General features: G+C 49.8%; 1 protein-coding gene across 12 annotated transcripts in view; it reads left to right on the top strand.

The window, feature by feature from the left end:
• TMCC1 (transmembrane and coiled-coil domain family 1) overlaps positions 1-19,606 on the top strand; it is a 110,580-nt gene that overhangs the window by 83,485 nt on the left and 7,489 nt on the right. For 10 of the 12 annotated variants that reach the window (XM_086756007.1, XM_086756004.1, XM_086756015.1 and 7 more), the window contains one exon: positions 13,051-13,985. In XM_086756007.1, coding sequence (XP_086612133.1) covers positions 13,051-13,985 — 935 coding nt within the window. Of the gene's footprint in view, positions 1-1,569; positions 1,695-12,070; positions 12,132-13,050; positions 13,986-19,606 lie in introns of those variants that run through there. The other 2 variants (XM_086756009.1, XM_086756011.1) reach the window with 2 other exon arrangements.

Below are 19,606 nucleotides of genomic sequence, written 5' to 3'. Positions count from 1 at the left end.
GTCCTGGGATCTCTGCCTGATGCGCAGAGCTGCTGAAAGGGAAGGGCTGTGGGGCAACGTGCGTTGTGGCAGTGCGTTATCGAACGGGATTAGGAGGGGGCGTTGCTGGTGGACCAGTGCTGGTGTTTGTGGCTGCGTGTTGGCGAAATGACAGTAAGCTCTCGCTGCGAGCCCAGGTCCGTACCGGAGACTGCGCGACGTGTTGCGGTTTGGCGGCTGCGTGCAGCCCGGTTGCAGAATTGCACACGTACTGTTTCGATTGCCACCTTCCTTTTTGCTTTTCCTTCATCCTTTGCTCTTTGTGTCCTGTTCTTCAACATCACAGAAGCGTCCACAAAAAGTACCATGGAGTCAAATTTGTACGTGACCTGTGCATTGCTGCGAGTTAGGAGAATGATTTTTAAAAAGCCCCAGACCTGCCAAACCCAACCACTGTAATGTCTGTCAGAGCCTCTGGGAGTCACCTGGCTCGCAGGGGCGGACAAAAAGGAAAAACGGAAAGCTATGTCCTTGTACTGGTGCTGGTTGCAGACACGCTGTGCAGCTGGCGCTGCAGGAACTTCCAAAAGCCCACTTCCGTTGTGTCATTTCTGGCAGTTCCTGGTACGTCAGCCTTGGGAGCACCTTGCGTACTGTGAATTAATGGTTCGGGAGATCTCAGATTATGTATGGCTTGGCTTTGTGATCATCGGTCTCTGTCCTAGGGGAGTAACAGTATTTCCTGTGAACAGGAAACACCACTGAGACAGGGAGGCAGCCGTGAGGTGAGGGTGGCTTTTTGGTTTTTTAAAAATGAGTCTGAAGGAGTTGGGCTTGGTGGCATAAGGCGCTGTGGGTCAGCGCTGTCACAAACGGGGTGATGAGCCTTGCTTCGCGTCTTCTAAACACGACAGTAAAACACCTTTTCTTTGACAGGGAGGTGGAGGGTAGCGGGGAAGAGGTGTGAGGTTCCTTCTCGCACCGCTGACTGCGGTGGTTAAAATGCTGTTGCTGGCTCTGTGTTGTACTCGAGTCCTTCTGTGGCCGTTACTTTCTAATTAAGAGTTTCAGCCTTCCAGGAGATCACATTGGTCTTCTGAAAGTTGTATTTAGTGATTATTAAATAGCAGTATTTCAGTGGTGCTATAAATAGAGCAAGTTATTTATAGTTGGATTTACGTCCTGCTGTGTGCCTTTGAATCTCCATTTTTAGTTCTGCTCGAACCTTGCTACCAACTCCATTGTTTTGTGCGTGCTGAGGGACGCGTACATCGCCTTGATTCTATTGATTTGCTCCCGATTTGGCTGTCTGTTGCCCTGCACCATTTTTTTGGCTCAAAGGCGCAGTTTTAAAAATAGCGTCCTGCGTCGAGCACAGCATGGACAGCCGTGTAGCTTTAAATCGTGCGGCCCTGGCCCCCGTCCGCGCCTGGAGCAGATGCGCCCAGCCGAAGGAGAGGCGCGTTCGCCCGCGGCAGCGGCGCGGGAGCTGTGCACACAGCGATGCTCGCTTTGGCAGCGGCGCGCTGTGGGTGCAGCGCGAGCCCGGGGCCCGCTGCGCCCGGCAGATGGATGGAGCGGGGTAGGCAGTGCGGGAGGCTGCCCGAGCAGCACCCGGCGCTGGGGCCAGGGCTGTGGATGGCCGCGCGGTGATGTTTATGTGGTGCTGCTGTACCTGCGTCTGCTGCGAGAGGGACTTCTGTGAGCCTGCCAAGGTGAGACGACGGTGGAGCATCGCTAGAGCAGCATTAGTTATCTTACGTGGCTGTTTCATTTAAATCTCCAGGAGAACGTGACCTCGTTTTGTGGCATCAGCCTTGGAAACGCTGTGTTTTCCTCCAGGCGCTGCGGTTGAATTTCTGTGGTTGGTTTTTCGCATAGCTTTTCTTCACTTTGGAAGCTGGGAAGTATGAAAAAGACTCCTGTCTGAGTGAGTGTTGCAGTCTGTAAACAAGATCAAACGTGGCGCTGCTTTCGGGGGTTTTGGGGTTTGGCTTTGTGACACAATGAGTGATGAAGAAGGGGCTGGTAAATGCAGCCTGGTGTTGGAGGAGTTTGGATTGGTAGCTTTTTAAATGTGACCTCTTGTTTTGCTGGTTTAGCTGTGCAAAATGTATTTTCAGGAAGTAGTAAACAAACTGCAGAATCATATTTCCCTCCAGGTAAAAAAAGAGTCGGAGCGTAAGGCTTCCCATGGAGTCGGTGACCTTCAAAAATGAAAAAGTACTTTCCCTTGGTTTTGTTCAGCTGTGTAGCTAGGCATTGCCCTTTCACAAGTCTGAGTGAACAGTAAGCTGTATTTCTCTGCCCACATTTATGAAATACTGAAGAGAGACAGTAAGGGCTTTGGCACGCCGATCTCCAGTGAGAAATAGAAGATATTTCTCTTGTGTTGTTGCAGTTAGCTCCCCAGTGGATTCTTGCTCCTGTGTTTGGAGAAAAAAGAAACATGGATCCAGATGGGATTTTTTGCCATTTTCCTTTGCTGTAGGTGAATATTTGCCAGGGTTTGTTATCATCTGCAGAAGACATGGTTGAGAAATTGTGTAGAGTTACTGTTGTGTTTGAAGCATTTATGTCTAATCACATTTATTTAATAGACTCGTTATTTTCCCCTGGGAAGATCTGGATCTCCTCTACTGGGACAGGTGCTTTTCTCATGGCATTCGTCAGACTCCGAAATACAAATGACACACGGGTGGCTCTTGGGAGCGGCTCTGTTAGGAATGTGGAGCTGCGGTGGTGCGGATCGCCGAGGCAGAGGGCGGTCAGAACGGAGAGGACTGTTCATATTCCACGTTCCAGGTGGATAGAGCTGCATACTCTGCATCTTGGCGCGTGGAACATCGGGCTAGTCCACCACCTCTGGAGCAGCGAGCGCAGGGTACCATGCTCTGCGCTCCCCCATCTGTCAGGGTAGCGCCAGAGCCTGCCTTGCGCTGTGGGGATGCTGCCGCAGCAGGCCGCAGCAGGGTTTGGCTCTGGGTGGAGCTCCAGATGAAGCCTCTCCCTTTTCACGAGAGTCCTGAAAGCAACGTAGTGATTTCAGTAGTTACTTAACTCCGTGTTTGCTGTGGATTGCTAGACAAGCGCCCTGTTGCCTTGCTCTGCGGGGTGTTGGTCCCCCCTTGAACGCCCCTTTCTCTTTGATGTTGCATTGCTTGGTGTTTTCAGCTTCCAGGGTCCTGAAGGCACTCGTGCTGCGTGCGCAGCCCCGGGGAGCGCGCGTCGTCTTGTGCTGTCGTGGCTGCCCTTGCCTACACGGCTCCTCCTCGTCCTTGGCGAGCTAAGGTTGCCGCTTGGAGAACCCTTCCAGCCGTGTCGGTGCTGCCGTGGGAGGGCCCTGCAGCACTTGGAGCTATGCAGCGAGCTGCGTCTGAAGGGGAAGGGAATCTGTGAAGCCAGCTGTGGCACAGCTGTCCGGCAAGGGTAGCGTCAGGTGGTGTGCTGTGCGGGTGTGGTGTAAGAAGGGCTTTACTTAGGGGAACAGTATGTCCAGGAATGCTGCACAGGAATGGCAAAGACAGACGTTCACAGGAATCAGGAATCCTGCTGGTTTGAAATCTTTATCTTTGTGTATAAACTGGTGACTGGGTCAACTCTTAAAAACTTGCCCAGGGTGAATTTTGGTTACAGCCATACTCTGTATTGTACCTGCAAAAATAAACAAAAAGAAGTGAAGTAGGTGTAGAAGTGCAGTGGTTGTGCTCGTGTACTGGAGCCCTTTAGACTGAATACTTGGAGATGACTTGCATGTTAAACTTCAACAGAGAAAAATCTGCAAAAGGGGGGGAAATCCTTGCTCTCAATGTGGCTATTTTATGCAGAGTGATCACGCCGAGACATTTGTTCTCCCAGGCTCCAGACCCAATTTGTTCCGTTGCTTTGCAAGTCAAGTTTAACTTGTAATCTGAAAATTAAACTCTGTTCTTTACAAATGAACATGTAAGATGCAATAATAATCTGTATTTATCAGATAGCAGCTTGAAGCATAAAAAAACCCCCAAACTACACTCTGGGGAGTGTTAACAATCGTTTTGTCTCTAAGGTAGTGAGATGTGATTCAGATATACTGGGGAAACCAGAATGAGGTTTCTTTAAAAAACAAAACAAAATGGAAAAAAAAACCCACCCTGTCCTTTTACATAGTCACTTTCTGATAAAAGCTTGCATAAACTTGTTTCCAAATCCACCCTCTCCTCCCAGTTCCTATGCTTCATTTTTGTTCTGCTTTACCTCATTTCCTATCTTTATTATTGTAACTTTTGGTCTTGATAGGCAGTCCCTCCTTGATTAAAAATCTGCAGCTGCCAAAATAAACATCCATGCTTGTTCTTTTGGCCATATCTTTTGCTATGTCATCCTTTTCCACCTCAAAAATCAAGTTTCTGCAAGCCCTCTTGTATAATTCAGTCTTTCCTATTTTTCCGTTTGGATTGTTTTATCACTCCCTTGGACTTGCCTTACCCATAGTGCCGGTGTTGCTGCCCCGTTTATTCTGCCAGCCCCGCCAATTTTCTTCTTGACTAGTCTAGCTTTGGAAAAACATTGCTGAGTTGGACTACCAAGCCTTACTCTTTTGCGTTCAAAAATACCACTTCTGAAGATTTCAGAAGTTTGAGGTCTCTTTGGCAGCAATTGGGTTTTTAAAAAGAATTAAAGGAGCCACAGACATTGTTTTCAGGGAGATGTTGCACCGTGTTGTGTCGGTAAATAAGCGGGCAGAGCTGGCGCCTGGTCCCGCATGTCTCCAGCCCGTTAGAGGAAACGGCTTCTGTGACCGCTGCGCCTCAGCCCCCCGCTCCTGGCTGATGGGCGCTCAGGGGCGCGTGTGAGCCACCGGCGGGAAAGGAGCGGGTCAGCCCTGCGCTCTCAGTTACCTCCTAACCACTTAGGAAGTGATCGCGTTTGCTTCCGAGAGGCGCCGTGCCCAGGCAGGTGGATTCCAACAGGGGGACGGCGCTCAGCGGCACGGCAGGGCAGGGCCGTGGGCAGCGATTGCGCTGTGCTAACAGAGGCTCCCCTGCGGAACGGGTTGCCTTGGTTGTGACGGATGCCGCGTGCGATTCTCTCTGATACAGCAGGTACCACGTCGTGTGGCAGCAGCATCTTGCACCGTTCCCCTCGCCCCCCAGCAACTGCTGGAGTTGAAATACTGGTCATCTTCGGGGATTGCTGCTGACAGAAAGAAAATATAGCTGGTTGCTTTATAGCAGACTCTGTTTCTGGTGCTTGAAGCAGCAGGTGAAGGCACATCTCCATTTCCGTTGAATTAGGTAACAAGGCCGTGAGAGCCCTGCTGCAGCCGGCCTTCGCAGGCGCCAAGCAGTGGGTGAGGTTTGTACGCGTACCTCGCGCTACAGCTTGGTGTACGTTTCCTCTGGCGCCAGCACCACGGCAGGCGGTCCCAGCTCCCTTTTCCCTCCTGTAGTGTACGCGGTTTGCGAAGCCTCATGCTGAACCAGGTCCGGGAACTCATTAAGAATAAAAGCCTCTCCCGGTTCCTTACTGCTGGGCTGCTCCTGGTGCGGGCCGGTGCCCGGCTAGCTGGCGCCGCGGCCCGCAGGGAGCTGTGGTTCCCCTGTCCCCCCGCTGCCAATCCGGGGGAGCTGCCCCGCTGGGCCCTCTGCCAAAGAAAGGGGACACTGAACCGTCTGTGAGTCTCTGGAGCGTGTGGTGACGCGGTGCTCTGCGGGGTTCGCGCCAGCCCTTCTGTCCCTTGTTGGGCGTCTGCCACCTCCGGCCCTCCTGCGGGGCGAGGACGCGCTGGCCACGCGGGCGGCTCTGGGCTGGCGGGTGCACCGTCAGCGCGCCCATGTTGTAGCCATCATCGCTCCCGATTGTTTGACTGCTGTGAGTAAGGCACAAAGCCATTTCCTCCCGGTGTTCCCAGTGTTGGTTCCCTGCTCTAGCTGTTGTCTTACACAGGCAAAGGGACTGTACTGGAATTTTTTGTTGTGTTTTTTCAGGGTCATTTTTCAGTTTTGTTTTCTCACAGTGGTTTTTTGTTTGTTTTTTTTTTACATAACCAGGATGATTTTCCCACCATTTTGAGGGTTAATTGCCCGCAGGCAAAGGCTGTTTATCTCTTTTAGAAACGCCAATTATAACCTAACGAATGAGCTGTACTATGACAAATACACAGCAAGCTTCCCTGAGCTGTCCATCTGTTTGCGTGCTTTCCTTTGCCGGCGCTGGTTCTGATCTGGATCTGGGAGCACAACAGGGACAGCTCCGAGCGGTTGCTGGCAGCGATGACCAGCGGTTCCTGTGCGTGAGGAGACGGAAGCCTGTTAACACGCCAAGCTGCTATAGTTTCTAAAGATGGCAGCTGGCTAATAAAATTTTGCAGAATAACTGCACAGTATGTCATGAGGAATCACACTGCCCTTGTTCTTTGTTTTGTGTGTTTTGTGGGGGTTTTTTTGGGTGGTTTTTTTTTTTTTTTTTTTTATTCCTCTTGGCTTTACTGCCAAGGTGTGACGTAGCGCAGGAGCACGTATGCGCACAGCGCACGTGCTGAGGGGAGGTGGACTCTTACATGGATCCATGAGTGGGCTGTTGTGTTTGTAGGGATGGTTCAGTGCAGCAGTGTTTGGGTCTTCTGTCTGTATTTAATCGAGGTGAACGGACAGAAATTGCCCTTACGTATGCTACTACAGAAGGTTTGCAATAATGTAAAGATGCAATTTGAAATGAATAAGTAACCAAAGAGTTGGTAGCATCAAATGTGTGGCAGTGTGGCAGCAGACAGACAAAAAGGGGTACAGGTCCAAGTTTTTATTAGACATATCCAGAAATGTGATCTGTGGGCGTGGAACCTCCGTTCCTGGAGGTGCTCAAAAGCTGCCTGGGCAGGATCCTGGGCAGGTGGCCCGTGGTGGCCCTGTCTGAGCCGGGAGCTGGACCAGCTGATGCCCAGAGGTCCCTTCAGCCCCAACCAGCCTGTGATTCTCTAACACGCTTTAGAAAGCAAAGCATTAGCAAAAGCCGCCTCAACTATAGGCCGTAAATGGCCTATTACCTCACCCCGGGGGGTCAGGCGGGGTAGTTAGTACCACTTTTTCTGTTGACTTTGGGACCCATGATAAGTTTTGCAATGCGCTGTGTCCGTGTCAGATCCAGCAGGACATACGCGCTGGCTGCTCACGTGGCAGTGGATTGGTGTCACCGTGACTCAGGCGTTTGAAGAACGATGTGCTGCAGGTGTCACGCGGGGAGGTGACTCTGCCTCTCGATGGCACTTAACTGGGTATGTCACCGGTACCTCATCGTAATGCGTCATGCTCGGGTATCTCTGTTGTCCCTCACGGGGATTCTGTGTGTGGCTCCATGCAAACGTGCATTGAGATGGTTTAATGCGGATCTGTAATGATACTGAGGCCTAACGGCGTCAGTACATCTTTTGCTCTGTACAAATACTGAAGTAGCGAGAAATGAGGAAAAATGCAGGGCCAGATGAGGAATGGCCGTGCAATTACAAGACGCTGAGGTTAACGTTAGGCCCTGTCCCTGTATCAAGAGTTGTGGTTTTGCCGCAGCCAGAGGCTTCGGGCTCTCAGTTTTGCACCTCTGAAACAGGCAGTGCTTCTTGAAGTGCAGGACTTGCGGAACTAACGTGAATTTGGGGAAACTGCAGCAGCACCCAAAAGACTGATTCTGCTTCGTGTGACACGTGGTTCGTTGGACAGACATTTGTGTACTAGCGTTTAAGTCACCCCTGCATGAAAGCAGTAAAAGGTGTTCTCCTTAAGCCTCCTTTGACTCCTCAAAACAAGGGATATTGCCAAGAACATGGCGGGATGGAAACAAGAAAATGAAAGCTGAATCTGAGAGTCATGCAGTTTAAGTAATCTCAAGGCCCCTTTGCTACGGGTGTCTTCCTACTCACAAAATTTCTTCAATCTGAAGGGACTTGGTCCTGAACATTGTCAAGATATACTTTCTCTAAATCTTCTACTTCGTGCGGTTTGCCATCTTTTTGATTTTAGAAGGAAAAATAACATACCGTATTCCCCAATGAGAAACATACAGGGGTAAATCCATTGTAAATGTGAGAATTTACCAAGGTCGCCATTCACCCAGCTATGGTTTGCAGTGAGTAAAAGAAGAACTCCTTTTCCCTAGCATTCAGTTTGTCTATCAGCAGCAGACCGTAAGCAACTGGTAAAGTACAGTATTTTCCAAAATAATTTTGGTCCTGTCTTTGTAGTAGTACTGTCCATTTTCAAAACCCACTGTTTTGTATGGGTTTTGTTTGTTTTGGTCTTTTGTTCTTTCTGCAGAGAACTTTCTCAAGCACTTGTAGTTTTCACTGTTTTGATTGTTTGTATTACTTTGTGGTGGGTTTCCCCTCCCCCTGAACATTTCTTATAAAGGTACTTTAAACAGCTTGTTGGTTGGAGTTCAGAGCCCCCGCGCAGCAGACGGGCAGGAGGCACGTAGCTCGGTATCCCGCTGACAGCGTAAGGCGAGGTGAGGGAAGTCAGAAGCAGTTACTGGTCTCAAGCGCTCAGTTAATAGTTTGGAGAAATACAGGTCGTGTTCTGGGAGCACAAAGAGCAAGCAGTGGGCCCTCACTTCACGTCGGGGATCAGGGAGGGCACTCCGCGTACCTGCGGTGTCACCGAGGCCTGGGGACACGCGGTTGCGGGACGTGTGCTCCGCAGGTCCCAGCCTCATGGGGGTCTGACGGAGCCGTGGGGCGGGCACGCGCCTTTGGGCGCTGTGACTCTGCAGACGTGGTCAGACATGAAGGATGCTCCTTTTTTTTTTCTCCCCCCTCTCTAATTTTTATTCCCCCTAAGGTGTTAATTAGAGATCTCATTTACCAATGAGCTAAGTGCCTTGGATCTGCTGTGGAGGGCTGCGGGACTCCGCTCCCGCGCGTGCCCGGGGCAGGAGGCCACCCGCCCGCCTGACGCGAAGGGTTGGCCCAAGTGGCCCTGCCTCAGCCGCTGCCCGTGCCTGGCCCTGCACCTGCCGCACGCCATCCCGGCCAGCCATGCGCTGACGATGCTCTTAACGGGGAGTGGTTCCAAACAGGAAGCCTAAAACCTGTGACTTCCTGTGAGTGTCCTGGATTTTTCTGCTTGTATCACTATACTGCCTTCAGCACAGTGGGGAAAAGGAAACAAAACAACAACTGAATTGTCTCGTGATTAATTTTCACTGCCGCTCGGGTGCTCGGTCACCGGGAAGCGTGATTAATCCGGGCGTCTCGGGCGCTGTTAGCTCCCTTCTGGGGCTGCTCTCCGCGGCTGGCATCCGCAGCTCCCTGTCTCACCTTGCCCTGTCTATTTTTATACCAAGTGATGTGACGCTTTCCAGTCACATTTTTAAAGCTCCAAATTGGGAGGAGGAAGCGGGAGCCGAGCAGTCTCCTTCCAGCAGGCTTGCTCTGAGCTCTGCTGCTCGCCCTGCTTGTGTGAAAACCCAGTGGGTCTTTTGGCGAGTGACTCTGTGGAACGCGCAGGAGGGTGAAACACCTTTAAAGGTGTTTGTGTTTCGTCTTCAGCAACGCCCAAAGGCAAAATCACAGGTTCTTTTCAGGCTGTGTGTTGCAGAATAGATACGTAGAAAAACTTTACAGGAGGGAAAGCCTGGCAGTGTTGAAAGTGCTAGGAATTTGGTGAGATGTGGAGGGGGAGAGGCCCTCGGGGGATCTCCCTGGGTGCGCAGCGTAACGCCAGAGCGGCTCTCAGTGTACGTCCTGGCAGGACGTCGTGCAGGTCCGCTCTGTCTGGGGTGGCTCAGTACGCTGGAAAATTGTATTGCAAGGGAGATTAACTCATGGAATTGTAATCCCTATTTTTATACAAACATTGACCATTTACAGTATTTTGTTTACCAGCATCTTTTCGGGACAGATTGCCAGTCATCTTAAATCAATAATATGTCACCAGCGTTTCGCAGGCACCCGGTTTGTGCTGAGTCTTCCCTTTCTAAAGCCTTGTCAATACGGAGAAAGTACTTAAATTATCTCGGTTCTGTTCCAGACGAGCACTCTGTACAGCTGTTGGCTTTTTAATTGGAAAAAACCCTTCTTGTTATTCCAGAATAACATCCACACAGCTGGTAATTATAAAGTAATTATCCCAACATGGTTTCTTCTACTACAGCTGTTCTGGTTTCTTTTCTGTCACAGGTATAGGAAGTTAGCCTGAGGAGATAGCCTGAAGTCAACTGACTTTAAAAGGGGGGAAGAGAAAGTTTCTACAAAATTTTTCTCTCACAAAAGTCATGTCTGAGAGGAAGAATGTACTATTAGTGCAATTTATAGTAACTATCCACATGTACACTAACTAGATCCAACTGGGAGTAAATTAAGCTGACAAACTCTTTATTGCAAAGTAAAAAAGTATATAAAGTATTGAAGTCCTGTTAGTTCTACGACACTGAAAGGTGCAAATTTCTGCCCAGAGCGAATCTGTGCTGTGGAAGAGCTGACAGCCCCACACGATCAGCAGTTGTTTGGTTCTGGGACGCTGGGTCAGTCCCGCTCTGGCTCACCTTCATCACTGCCCAGTGCAAGAGTATTTGTTTATTTAAAAAAAAAAAGATTTATTTCAAATTACCTTATGAAAAATCTGCATCAAATCTGTGGATCTTTCATTTTTTCATCTGCCTTTACTACTGAAATTTCCTTCCACTGGAGTAGATACAGATCGTTACAAATGGATTGATAGGGTTCTTTTGGAGAAGCCAGCTTGTTTTGTAAGGCAATTAAGAGGAGTAATGAGATTGTATCAGTGTGCTGAATAGAAAAGCCTGTGCTGCGTTGCTTGCGGATTACGGCAAGTTGGCAAAGCTGCCGATGGGGCTGCGTGCTCTTGCACGTAAAGGGTCCGTGGACAAGGAGCCACGGGGACAGTTACGCCGTGGGGAGCTGGTTGACGCTCTCTAGGTCCGGCATGCCCTGTGCACACAGGATCTTTGTTTCCTTTTAGACCGTACGAAGAAATCAGGTCAGTGACAGTCGTAGGAAAATCTTAATGAATTACGAGTTCCAAGCAGAGGTATCTTACTGAACGTGCACTGCTCTGAAATACACATGTCCATAGATCTCGGAGACGGCATGTTCTCTGTACAGTACTAGTGTCATGCATGTGGTTGGTCCCACTGATTAATATGAACCCAGCGCTGATTTTCCATTTATCTATCCAGAGACCCAGGGTTTCTACAAATAAACCCACTTAAGAGAGCAGTCGATATTTCTGCAGTCGCTACAGACTGAAAACTGGTGTTCCGTGGCTTCCAGCAACTGAACTCCTCCAGAAAACCCATCAGTTGCGTTTTCCATAGATCGGATTGTTTTTCCTGCCGATGTGAGAGGAACAGAGAACCCAGCGTAAGGCTGCGGGGAAGGAGCCGTGCTGGCCCTGCCCGGGTCTTGCTGGTGTCGCTGCCGCACATGACAGCGCCCGTCTGCTGCGAGGTGTTAATTTTGTTGTGTTAAATCATAAATATAGAATATTGAAACTAAGAGAGGGGTACAGTTAACTCTAATAACTTTTTTTCTCTTGTTTGTAAGATACATATGCACAGGACAAATACGGGAGTGTGTTCTGCCTTGGGCAGTGAGCCCTGACCTGGCTGGCAGTTGTTTAAATAAGATAATCCGGGGTGCTGCCCGTGTTGCAATCCAGCCGCCGCGGCCGGGGAGAACAACTGCCTGCCATGAGAGCGCGTGCTGAGCGCGCAGGGCGCGGGCTGCGCGGCACGCCGAGGGGCCGTGCGGGGCGCGCAGCGTGTGCGCGGCCCCGGCCGCTCGGAGCCGGTTTATTTGCGGCAGCGGTACCGGTAGCAGGTACCGCGTTCGGTAGGTACCGGTACTGCCAGCTACTGCCGTTCTGCGCGGCCGTGGCGGCGCCGCCGTCGGCAGGCGGGACCGCGCGTGCCCGGCGCAGCCCCGGGAGCCGGCGGGGATGGGGCGCGCGCCGCCCGCCCTTCCCGCCGCGCCCCTTCGCGCGGGCTGGCGGCCCCCGGCCCTGTCCCCCCGCGGCCCCGCTCCTCCCCCGTGCGGGGCGGGCGCTGCGCCTCTCAGGGGCGGGGCCGGGCCCAGGTGCGGCGCGGCGGCGGGGCAGCAGCCATGCGGGCGCCCGGCGGGAGCCATGCACTGGGAGCGCGCGCGGCTGCTCCGCCGCGCCAAGGTACGGGGGCGGGGGGCTCGGCGGGGCGGCGCGGGGCCTCTCCTCGGCCGCAGGACCCCGGCGGCGGCGCTCGGGGCGCAGGGGGCAGCGGGCCCGGGGACGGGGAGCGCGGCGGGGCGGCTGGCGGGCCCGGTGCTGCCGCCTTCCCGCCCAGGGGCGAGCGTCCGCCCGCCTTCTGGTTCCTTCGTGTGGTTCGCTGGCGCTGAAACAGCGCTTAGGGTTTTGGAGGGGGGAGGGGGTGTTTGTTTGTTTTTGTGTGTTGTTTGTTTTTTTTTTTTTCCTAAAAATAGGGTCTGTGCTTCAAAACTGATAGCTTCCCTTCCAGGTGCAGCTCCTGCTCACAGGTTTTTCGCTAGCGCAGGCACGGCAGGCCCGGCAGCCGGGGCACGGCGTGTTGCCGGGGTCGGAAGGGCCCGCTGTTGCTCTGTTAAGCACTGGCCTCGGTAGATCTCTCTTTTTCTGGCAAGTTTTGTATTGCTTGCTTTCATATAAACAGATGAAGCACTGGGAATAACCTGTGTTTGCCATATATTTGGTCGGCGTGGCTTTTGCTCTTTCACAGTTACGGTCTGTCTTTTTGCTCACCAGCTGGTAGAGTTACTCGCCTTACACCAAAACTTTGGAGAACTCAGGCTGCCAAACATGAGAGCCCTGTCTTGCTTTATGCTTCAGTTTTTGGTTGTTTGAGGACATTAAGTTGGCTTAAGTGTGAGGGGGTTTGCTTTTTTCTCAGCTTTTACTAGATGTCTGTAAAGCACATGAAGTTCCATTTATTGATACTGTACCCTGGCCAGCTGAAAAAAAGGTGCACTTCTGCAGAATTAGATCCACTTGTCAAGTTGGTTGGCACAAAGAAGGAAGGATTCTATATTAGCGAAGCTGATGATTAGCACTTACATTTCTTTCTCTCCTTGCCCAGATCGAGCGATTGGAAGTCAGCAGCCTAGCGCAGACCTCCAGTGCAGTGGCCTCGAGCACTGATGGCAGCATCAATGCAGACTCTGTTGATGGAACCCCAGATCCTCAACGTACAAAAGTGGCTATCACACACCTGCAACAGAAGATACTGAAGTTGACCGAGCAGATCAAAATCGAACAGACAGCCCGTGATGACAATGTGGCAGAGTACCTGAAACTGGCCAACAATGCAGACAAGCAGCAGAGCGCCCGCATTAAGCAAGTGTTTGAGAAGAAAAATCAAAAGTCAGCCCAGACCATCTTGCAGCTGCAGAAGAAACTAGAACATTACCATCGAAAGCTGCGAGAGATTGAACAGAATGGAATCCCTCGGCAGCCAAAGGATGTCTTCAGGGATATGCATCAGGGTTTGAAAGATGTTGGAGCAAAAGTCACTGGTTTCAGTGAGGGAGTAGTAGACAGCGTAAAAGGTGGACTTTCCAGTTTCTCCCAAGCCACGCATTCAGCAGCAGGCGCTGTGGTTTCCAAACCCCGGGAGATTGCCTCCCTCATAAGGAACAAGTTTGGGAGTGCAGACAACATTGCTAATCTGAAAGACTCCTTAGAAGAAAGCCAGGAAGATGGAACAGGAGGCAAGGCCCTAGGCATTATTCAGAACTTTCAGTCAAGCCCAAAATATGGCAGTGAAGAGGATTGCTCCAGTGCCACGTCTGGCTCAGTGGGAGCCAACAGCACAACAGGGGGCCCTGTGGGAGCTTCTAGCTCCAAAACAAACACTCTGGATATGCAGAGCTCAGGGTTTGATGCAATACTGCATGAGATTCAAGAAATTCGAGAGACACAGGCGAGACTGGAAGAATCATTTGAGGATCTTAAGGTTCGCTATCAGAGGGATTACTCATTAATAATGCAGACTCTGCAGGAGGAGCGGTACAGGTACGTACTTTTGTACTTTGTTTCTCTATGAAATACTGTGAGCTGCAGGGCAGCAGGTCCTGGGTAGTACTACTCAGCAGGCTGTTCCCAGCTGTCTGATTCAGAAGGGAAGTTTTGTGATCTTCTCAGGATTTCGCCCTCCCGGCTCTGTCTTTTGTAAATGTTGTTATTTTGCTGCTCGTCTCCCTTTCTGTGCAAGAAAGAAATAGCAAGGAAAAGGTTATTTCCTAGTGTTTTCAAGATAAAAAGTCAAGCCAGACAAGTTTAGAAAGGTGTCCCAAAAGACCAGGAGTACACTGGTGCAGTTAGTGTTATCCAGACAGTGCTTTGCCCTGCAGAAATCCTGCGAAGGTTTGAGTCAAGGCAAGAGAGGGGCTGCAAGTGTTCGGTATCCTCACCCTGACCCTCCAACGCTCAGATCCATAGCTACTAGAGAAAGACAGATTCAGCTTGGTTAGGGCTCTCCAAAGAGACATGATCTTGCCCACGTGCAAAACTAGGATATCCCCTTCCCTTCTCCACTCAGCCCCACAGTGGCAGGGTTCAGTGAAATGAAGCTAAATGTCAGAACACTTTCTCTTCCCGTTTCTTGCTGGGTGGGAGAGACCTCTCAGTGGACTGCCCTGTGCTGTCCAGCAGAACGTCTGGCATCCTCCCAGTCACATCCTGAGAGCAAGGGCTCATCCCTAGGCTCTGGAGGGAAGTTACCAGCTGTCCTTCGCAGCCCTTCAGGACACTACAGCCTAGATCAACAGGATTCTTAAACTGTGCTTTTTAAACTTAAATAACAAACGCAAGAGGCCCAACTCCTCATTCTGATGGAGGACAGCAGGGTTTTGTAATGAGGTTGCTCATGGCCCTCGTCACTTTGGCCAGGCTGTGAAGCATGACCTGTGAGGCTCAGAAGAGCTGCTGGGTGTGGGGACAGGCTCTCTGTGCTGCTTGCTGCGTTGGTTTGCACAGCGTGGCATGGAGTTGCCCTACAGCTCTTCAGACATGCTGGTGCCAGATCATTGGAAAAACGTTTGAAAAGGCTTTGCCTGCTAGGATCTTGTAGAGACAGCAAGCTTTCTGTGTGTTTTGCAGAGCTTGGATAGACAAAGCCAGACCAACACCACTTTCTAATCCTGCTTTGCAACAATCAGCGATTTGACTGAAACCAGAGCCCAGCACAGCAACTTTGGTCCTAGTGCTTCATTGTCACGAAGTCACGTAACAAAATGATGTGGGGTTTGATCTTCCGCTCCGCAGCAGAGAGGGGTCCCGCTGTCTGTTGCGGCGTAGGTTGTTGTTTCGCACGTACAGCAGCATGGGCTCATCCTCAGGCTCTGGAGGGAAGCGTTAGCAGTTGTCCTTCTGCAGCCCTGCCACTCAGGATGCAGTGCTATATGCAAGCACAGTACAGCTGAAGGAGCAGCCTGAAAGTACAACAGAAGACCTTGGGGACTGGTGTATGTTATCAGCTAAACTGGCTAGTTATTCCCTGAAACAGCTTAGCAAGGTTCTGGCGGGTCCTCATACGAGTGCAGTGTGGAGTCCTGGCTGTCATGTGCTGCTAACCTTCCCTGAGTGCTCCCCCGAGGTGATCCCGATGCCTAACCACTGCCCAAGGCAGCCTGGAGTGCAAAGCTTCTGGGAGAATCTGTATTGGCTTATAAATGCTTAAAAATCTAATAATTTAGACTTGGCGTTTGGAGTGTTCATGCAAATTAGTTAAAGGTGTGACCTTTAAAGAGGACCAGGTAAACCACACTGAGTGCCCTTGTCTCTGCAGGCTCTCAGAGGCAAGCAGGTGACTGCACCATCTGCAGGGAGCTCATGGGTTAATCACCACGACTTTAACACCTTATTGTACAAATGTAGATTCTTGAAATGTCATGAAGGTAAAAGCCAGCATCACCCTGAGAACTGTAAGGTTATGGGATGTGTCTGAGGGCAGAGAGGATGCTGCTGCCTTGGCGGAGAGGGCTGGCATCTATTCCTCTGGCTAGGAACCCGTCTCGTTCCCCAGCTCTCTTCAGAAAAAATGGAAAGAGGGGAATGGAGGTTGTGGTTTGAAGCTGGGAGGCTGGGGATCCAAATTAATCATAACTTGCTTTAAAAGTTCTGAATACCTCATAACTGCTCTATTTCTGGAAAGCTTTCAAAAACAAGCACAGAGGTCAGCTGGAGCTTAAAAAAAGTATTTTGGAGAAGCCTTTGCTTGTAGGGCGACACTGAGTGTTTGTATTGTACCTAGAAGCTGCATGTTTACTTTTTTGCAAGTTTTGATCTTTTGTCCTTGCGTGTTCATGCAGTTTCTGTTTAACGTCATGGCTTGCCCCACAAGTTTTCCATGACCACCTCTATCTCCTCCCTTCTCCTCCCTGCTTCCAGACCTTGCCTATCAGTCAGCGTAGCTGCCGGTTTGGTGACTGGCTCCGGCGCAGGGACTTGCTGGTGCAGTTGCTCCGGTTCCTCTGCCCCGGCGCCGCAGGGTGCCCGGGCTGGCCTGGTGGCACCTCCGCGAGGCCGGGGCAGGCTGTGCCACCCTCCCCGCCTGCTGGCAGCATGTGCCGGCCCCGGAGCACCGCGCCGCTCCGCCGGGGCTGAGTCATCGAGGAAGGAAGGTTCTGGCGGCGCCTTGGCCGTCATTGTATTTCTTCTGCACCGGGAGCGGGCGCTGAAGTAGCCTGTTGCTTATCTCATCTCTTGGAAGGTGGTGGTTGTTTACTGATACGGGCAGGAACTTTCTGTGCTGTTGAGACTGAAATGAAGTTCCTGCTGAGTATTTTCATCTTGCGTGTGCCTTGAGGAACCTGTTTGTGCATGGTGAAATCATGAGCTCACATGTTTGGAGTGTGGCCAGTCTGAGAGTTTAGGTTTCTTCCCAAGCCCAGCATCCGTGGAAAGGGCATTTGGGTCTCCCACGCTCCTGTCAGGAGAAATGTACCAGCCAAAGTGCTAGACACTGGTACTTTCCTTTGTCTCATTTGTGTTGTAGTCTGATTGTTGGACTTCAGTCTGTTCTTAGGACTTGTTTTAAAAGAGATCCCATGTGCTAAACCAGAAGGGTTGAAGAGGCCTCTCTGGAGCGTGGCTAGGCGGTGAAGGCAGCGTGTTGGGGCAGCGGGCGCTCACACAGCCATGGAGGCACTGAAACGTCCCTGCAAAACTGTCGCCTTCTGCCAGGGAAGGTTGGGAGCTGGAAGCACAGCGTTGTGCTCCGTCGGGAGCAAGCTCTGTTCCTTGTGTGTCATCTGGATAGAAGACTTGGAGCGCATTGCAAATAGCTACTGCTTTTAGCTGTTACTCCGCTGTTGAAAGCGGTGTGTTCAGTAGCATAAAAATGCGTTTCAGTGACAAATAAAGATCAGATGAGATTTTCTATTACATAGCTGTAAAGAGAAAAAGGTCCATCTTGAGAGATACTTGAAGAGAGATACTAAAGTCCTTTCACAGTGTAGTGTGAAGATCTTTTAGCATCAGCTTGGTCAGAGTTTCTTCACTTCCCAGAGCACTTACTGAGTGCGGATAAGATCTTCATCGTCACGTCTCTCCCTTGCCTACGCTGCATTAGCCATGTATTTTGCAGCCATTATTTTAAAATGCCTTAAAGCTTTTAAAAAATGAGATGATCCTAATAGTGTTTCTTAGCCTTTTTCAAATCAGTTTCCTGATTCCCAAACAGCGAGCCTCATAAAACATGTGGAAATCTGACAAGGCTTTTTTGAATGCAGTGTTCCCAAATCCTGTACTTCGGCTGAGCGCCCCGGCAGTTTACTGGGTGTCTTCCCTCTGAACATATCTGGTGATCTCTGAGAGACTTGTGACAGTCTGTTGTACAGAAAGGTTTCTGTGCTGGAGCTTGTTAATCTAGAGGGTAGTAATTTTAGGGGGAAATGTCACATTTTAGCTAGTGAAAAAGTAGTTCCTGGACTTGAATGAGGAGTTTTCCATACCTGAAATAAAGTGGGATTTGATAATTCAGAGCACTGCTGCATTCACAGACAAGTTTAGAGTCTGTTGCATAGACACTGGCACTCATACATTAGAGAAGGAGGTGTGAGTATAACCTTAACCATCTGGACAGGTGTCGTGTCCTTTTTATTTTTGTTGTACCTCTGAGTAAAATGTGAACCATCCGTCAATAGGAAAACCCTGGCGTTCAGCTCTGTAACCACATGAACCCCTCTTGGCTTTTCAAATTTGAACACCAGTAGAAAATAGCAAGAAAAAGAAATCATTTTCTAAATTGTAGATAATGGGACAAGGAGTGAAAAGGAGATGAATGGAGGAAGTGTAATTTCAAAAATAAGGTAGGTGGTTTGGTTTTTGGTTTTTGTTTTGGTTTTTTTGATGAGTTTTTTGTTGGGTGGTTTTTGTTTTTGTTTTGTTTTGGTTTTTTGTAAATAAAAAAAATAAACCCAATTCCAGCAGTTTCCTAACGTGCCGGTTTCTGAAAGTGCAGGTGATTCTTGGGTGCAAACTGCAAAAGCTCTGTGGTCAAGCAGGGAAATGAAGTGTGGTTAGGGAACAAGCCGGTAGTCCTGCATTCAGGGCTAATCATGCTGTGCTTAAACTCGTAACCGTACAGATTTGCAGGGTTTCCTTATGTTTCCTGTAGATTGAGGTAGTTTTGGAGTTATTAAAACACAATTGTTTCTTGTTAGAGAGCAGGATTTAAGCTGCCTGGCAACAGCCGTTTTATGAAGGGTGTTTATGTGGGAGGAGATTAAAAGACAATATATTTTCAGATATGTTTAAGTCCCTTTTTGTGTAATAAACCCCCTGGAGAATTTTGTAATATATTAACAAACTGAATATATTCAAGTAATTTATGCTGCCTTGGGAATTAGAGTGCGTTTAGTTGCAATTTCTTGGGTTTTGGCAAGTTGGGCTTTTTTACATTGAGTGGGAACAAATGGCAATATTAATTATCTGGGCTCCTTCTTCATTAGCCATTCTTCACGTGGCTATTCCCTTGTTTGCAGCTTGTCGTTCCTGGGAAACCAGTTCTCCTGTGTGTCCTGTCTCAGCTGCGCAGCTGCCGCAGCACCTTTCTGGGCCGGGCTGCGTCAGCTGGTGGCTGTTTTAGTCTCACTTCTCCTTGACCACATGTGTTTCATTGTTGGAAGCTGTTGTGCTCTGTCTGACTCCTTCCTAGTTTAAAGCAGTATTGCATTGGGAATATAAATGAAAATTCTCTTCCAACTTTTCAGTTGAAAACAAAACCCCGAGACTATGTTAAAGGCTAGCTTGTGCCTACAGATTCTGAAGACTTAGCTTGTGAAGCACCAAAAAAATCTTGGAAAAAAAACTAGAAGCAGGATTTTTTTATCTTAGTTTCAGAACTTGTAATTAAATTCTTTGTTCTAGATAAATATTGTTTGGTCATTTTGTGCACATGCATGTGTGTATAAGTTAAATTCAGAGTCAGAAAGGAATTGAAATTAAAACAAGGAGTTATCTCTGTGTTTAATTCCTTAGAAATTTCTCAGTTATTAGTATCAGGGGTCAGATGATAAGAGCTGTATGGTAAGCTCTTTCCATGCTGTTAGAATGAGTGGGCAGTCGGTGGAAATCAGAGTGGAAAAGCCCCAACAGGCACAGTAGCTGTACCCATACCTTCGGTACCTTCA

The sequence above is a fragment of the Chlamydotis macqueenii genome, chromosome 10, assembly GCF_036417535.1.
Source record: "Chlamydotis macqueenii isolate bChlMac1 chromosome 10, bChlMac1.mat, whole genome shotgun sequence".
NCBI lineage: Eukaryota > Metazoa > Chordata > Aves > Otidiformes > Otididae > Chlamydotis > Chlamydotis macqueenii.
Note: the sequence above shows the minus strand (reverse complement) of the source record. Positions and strands in the feature narration are given on the sequence as shown.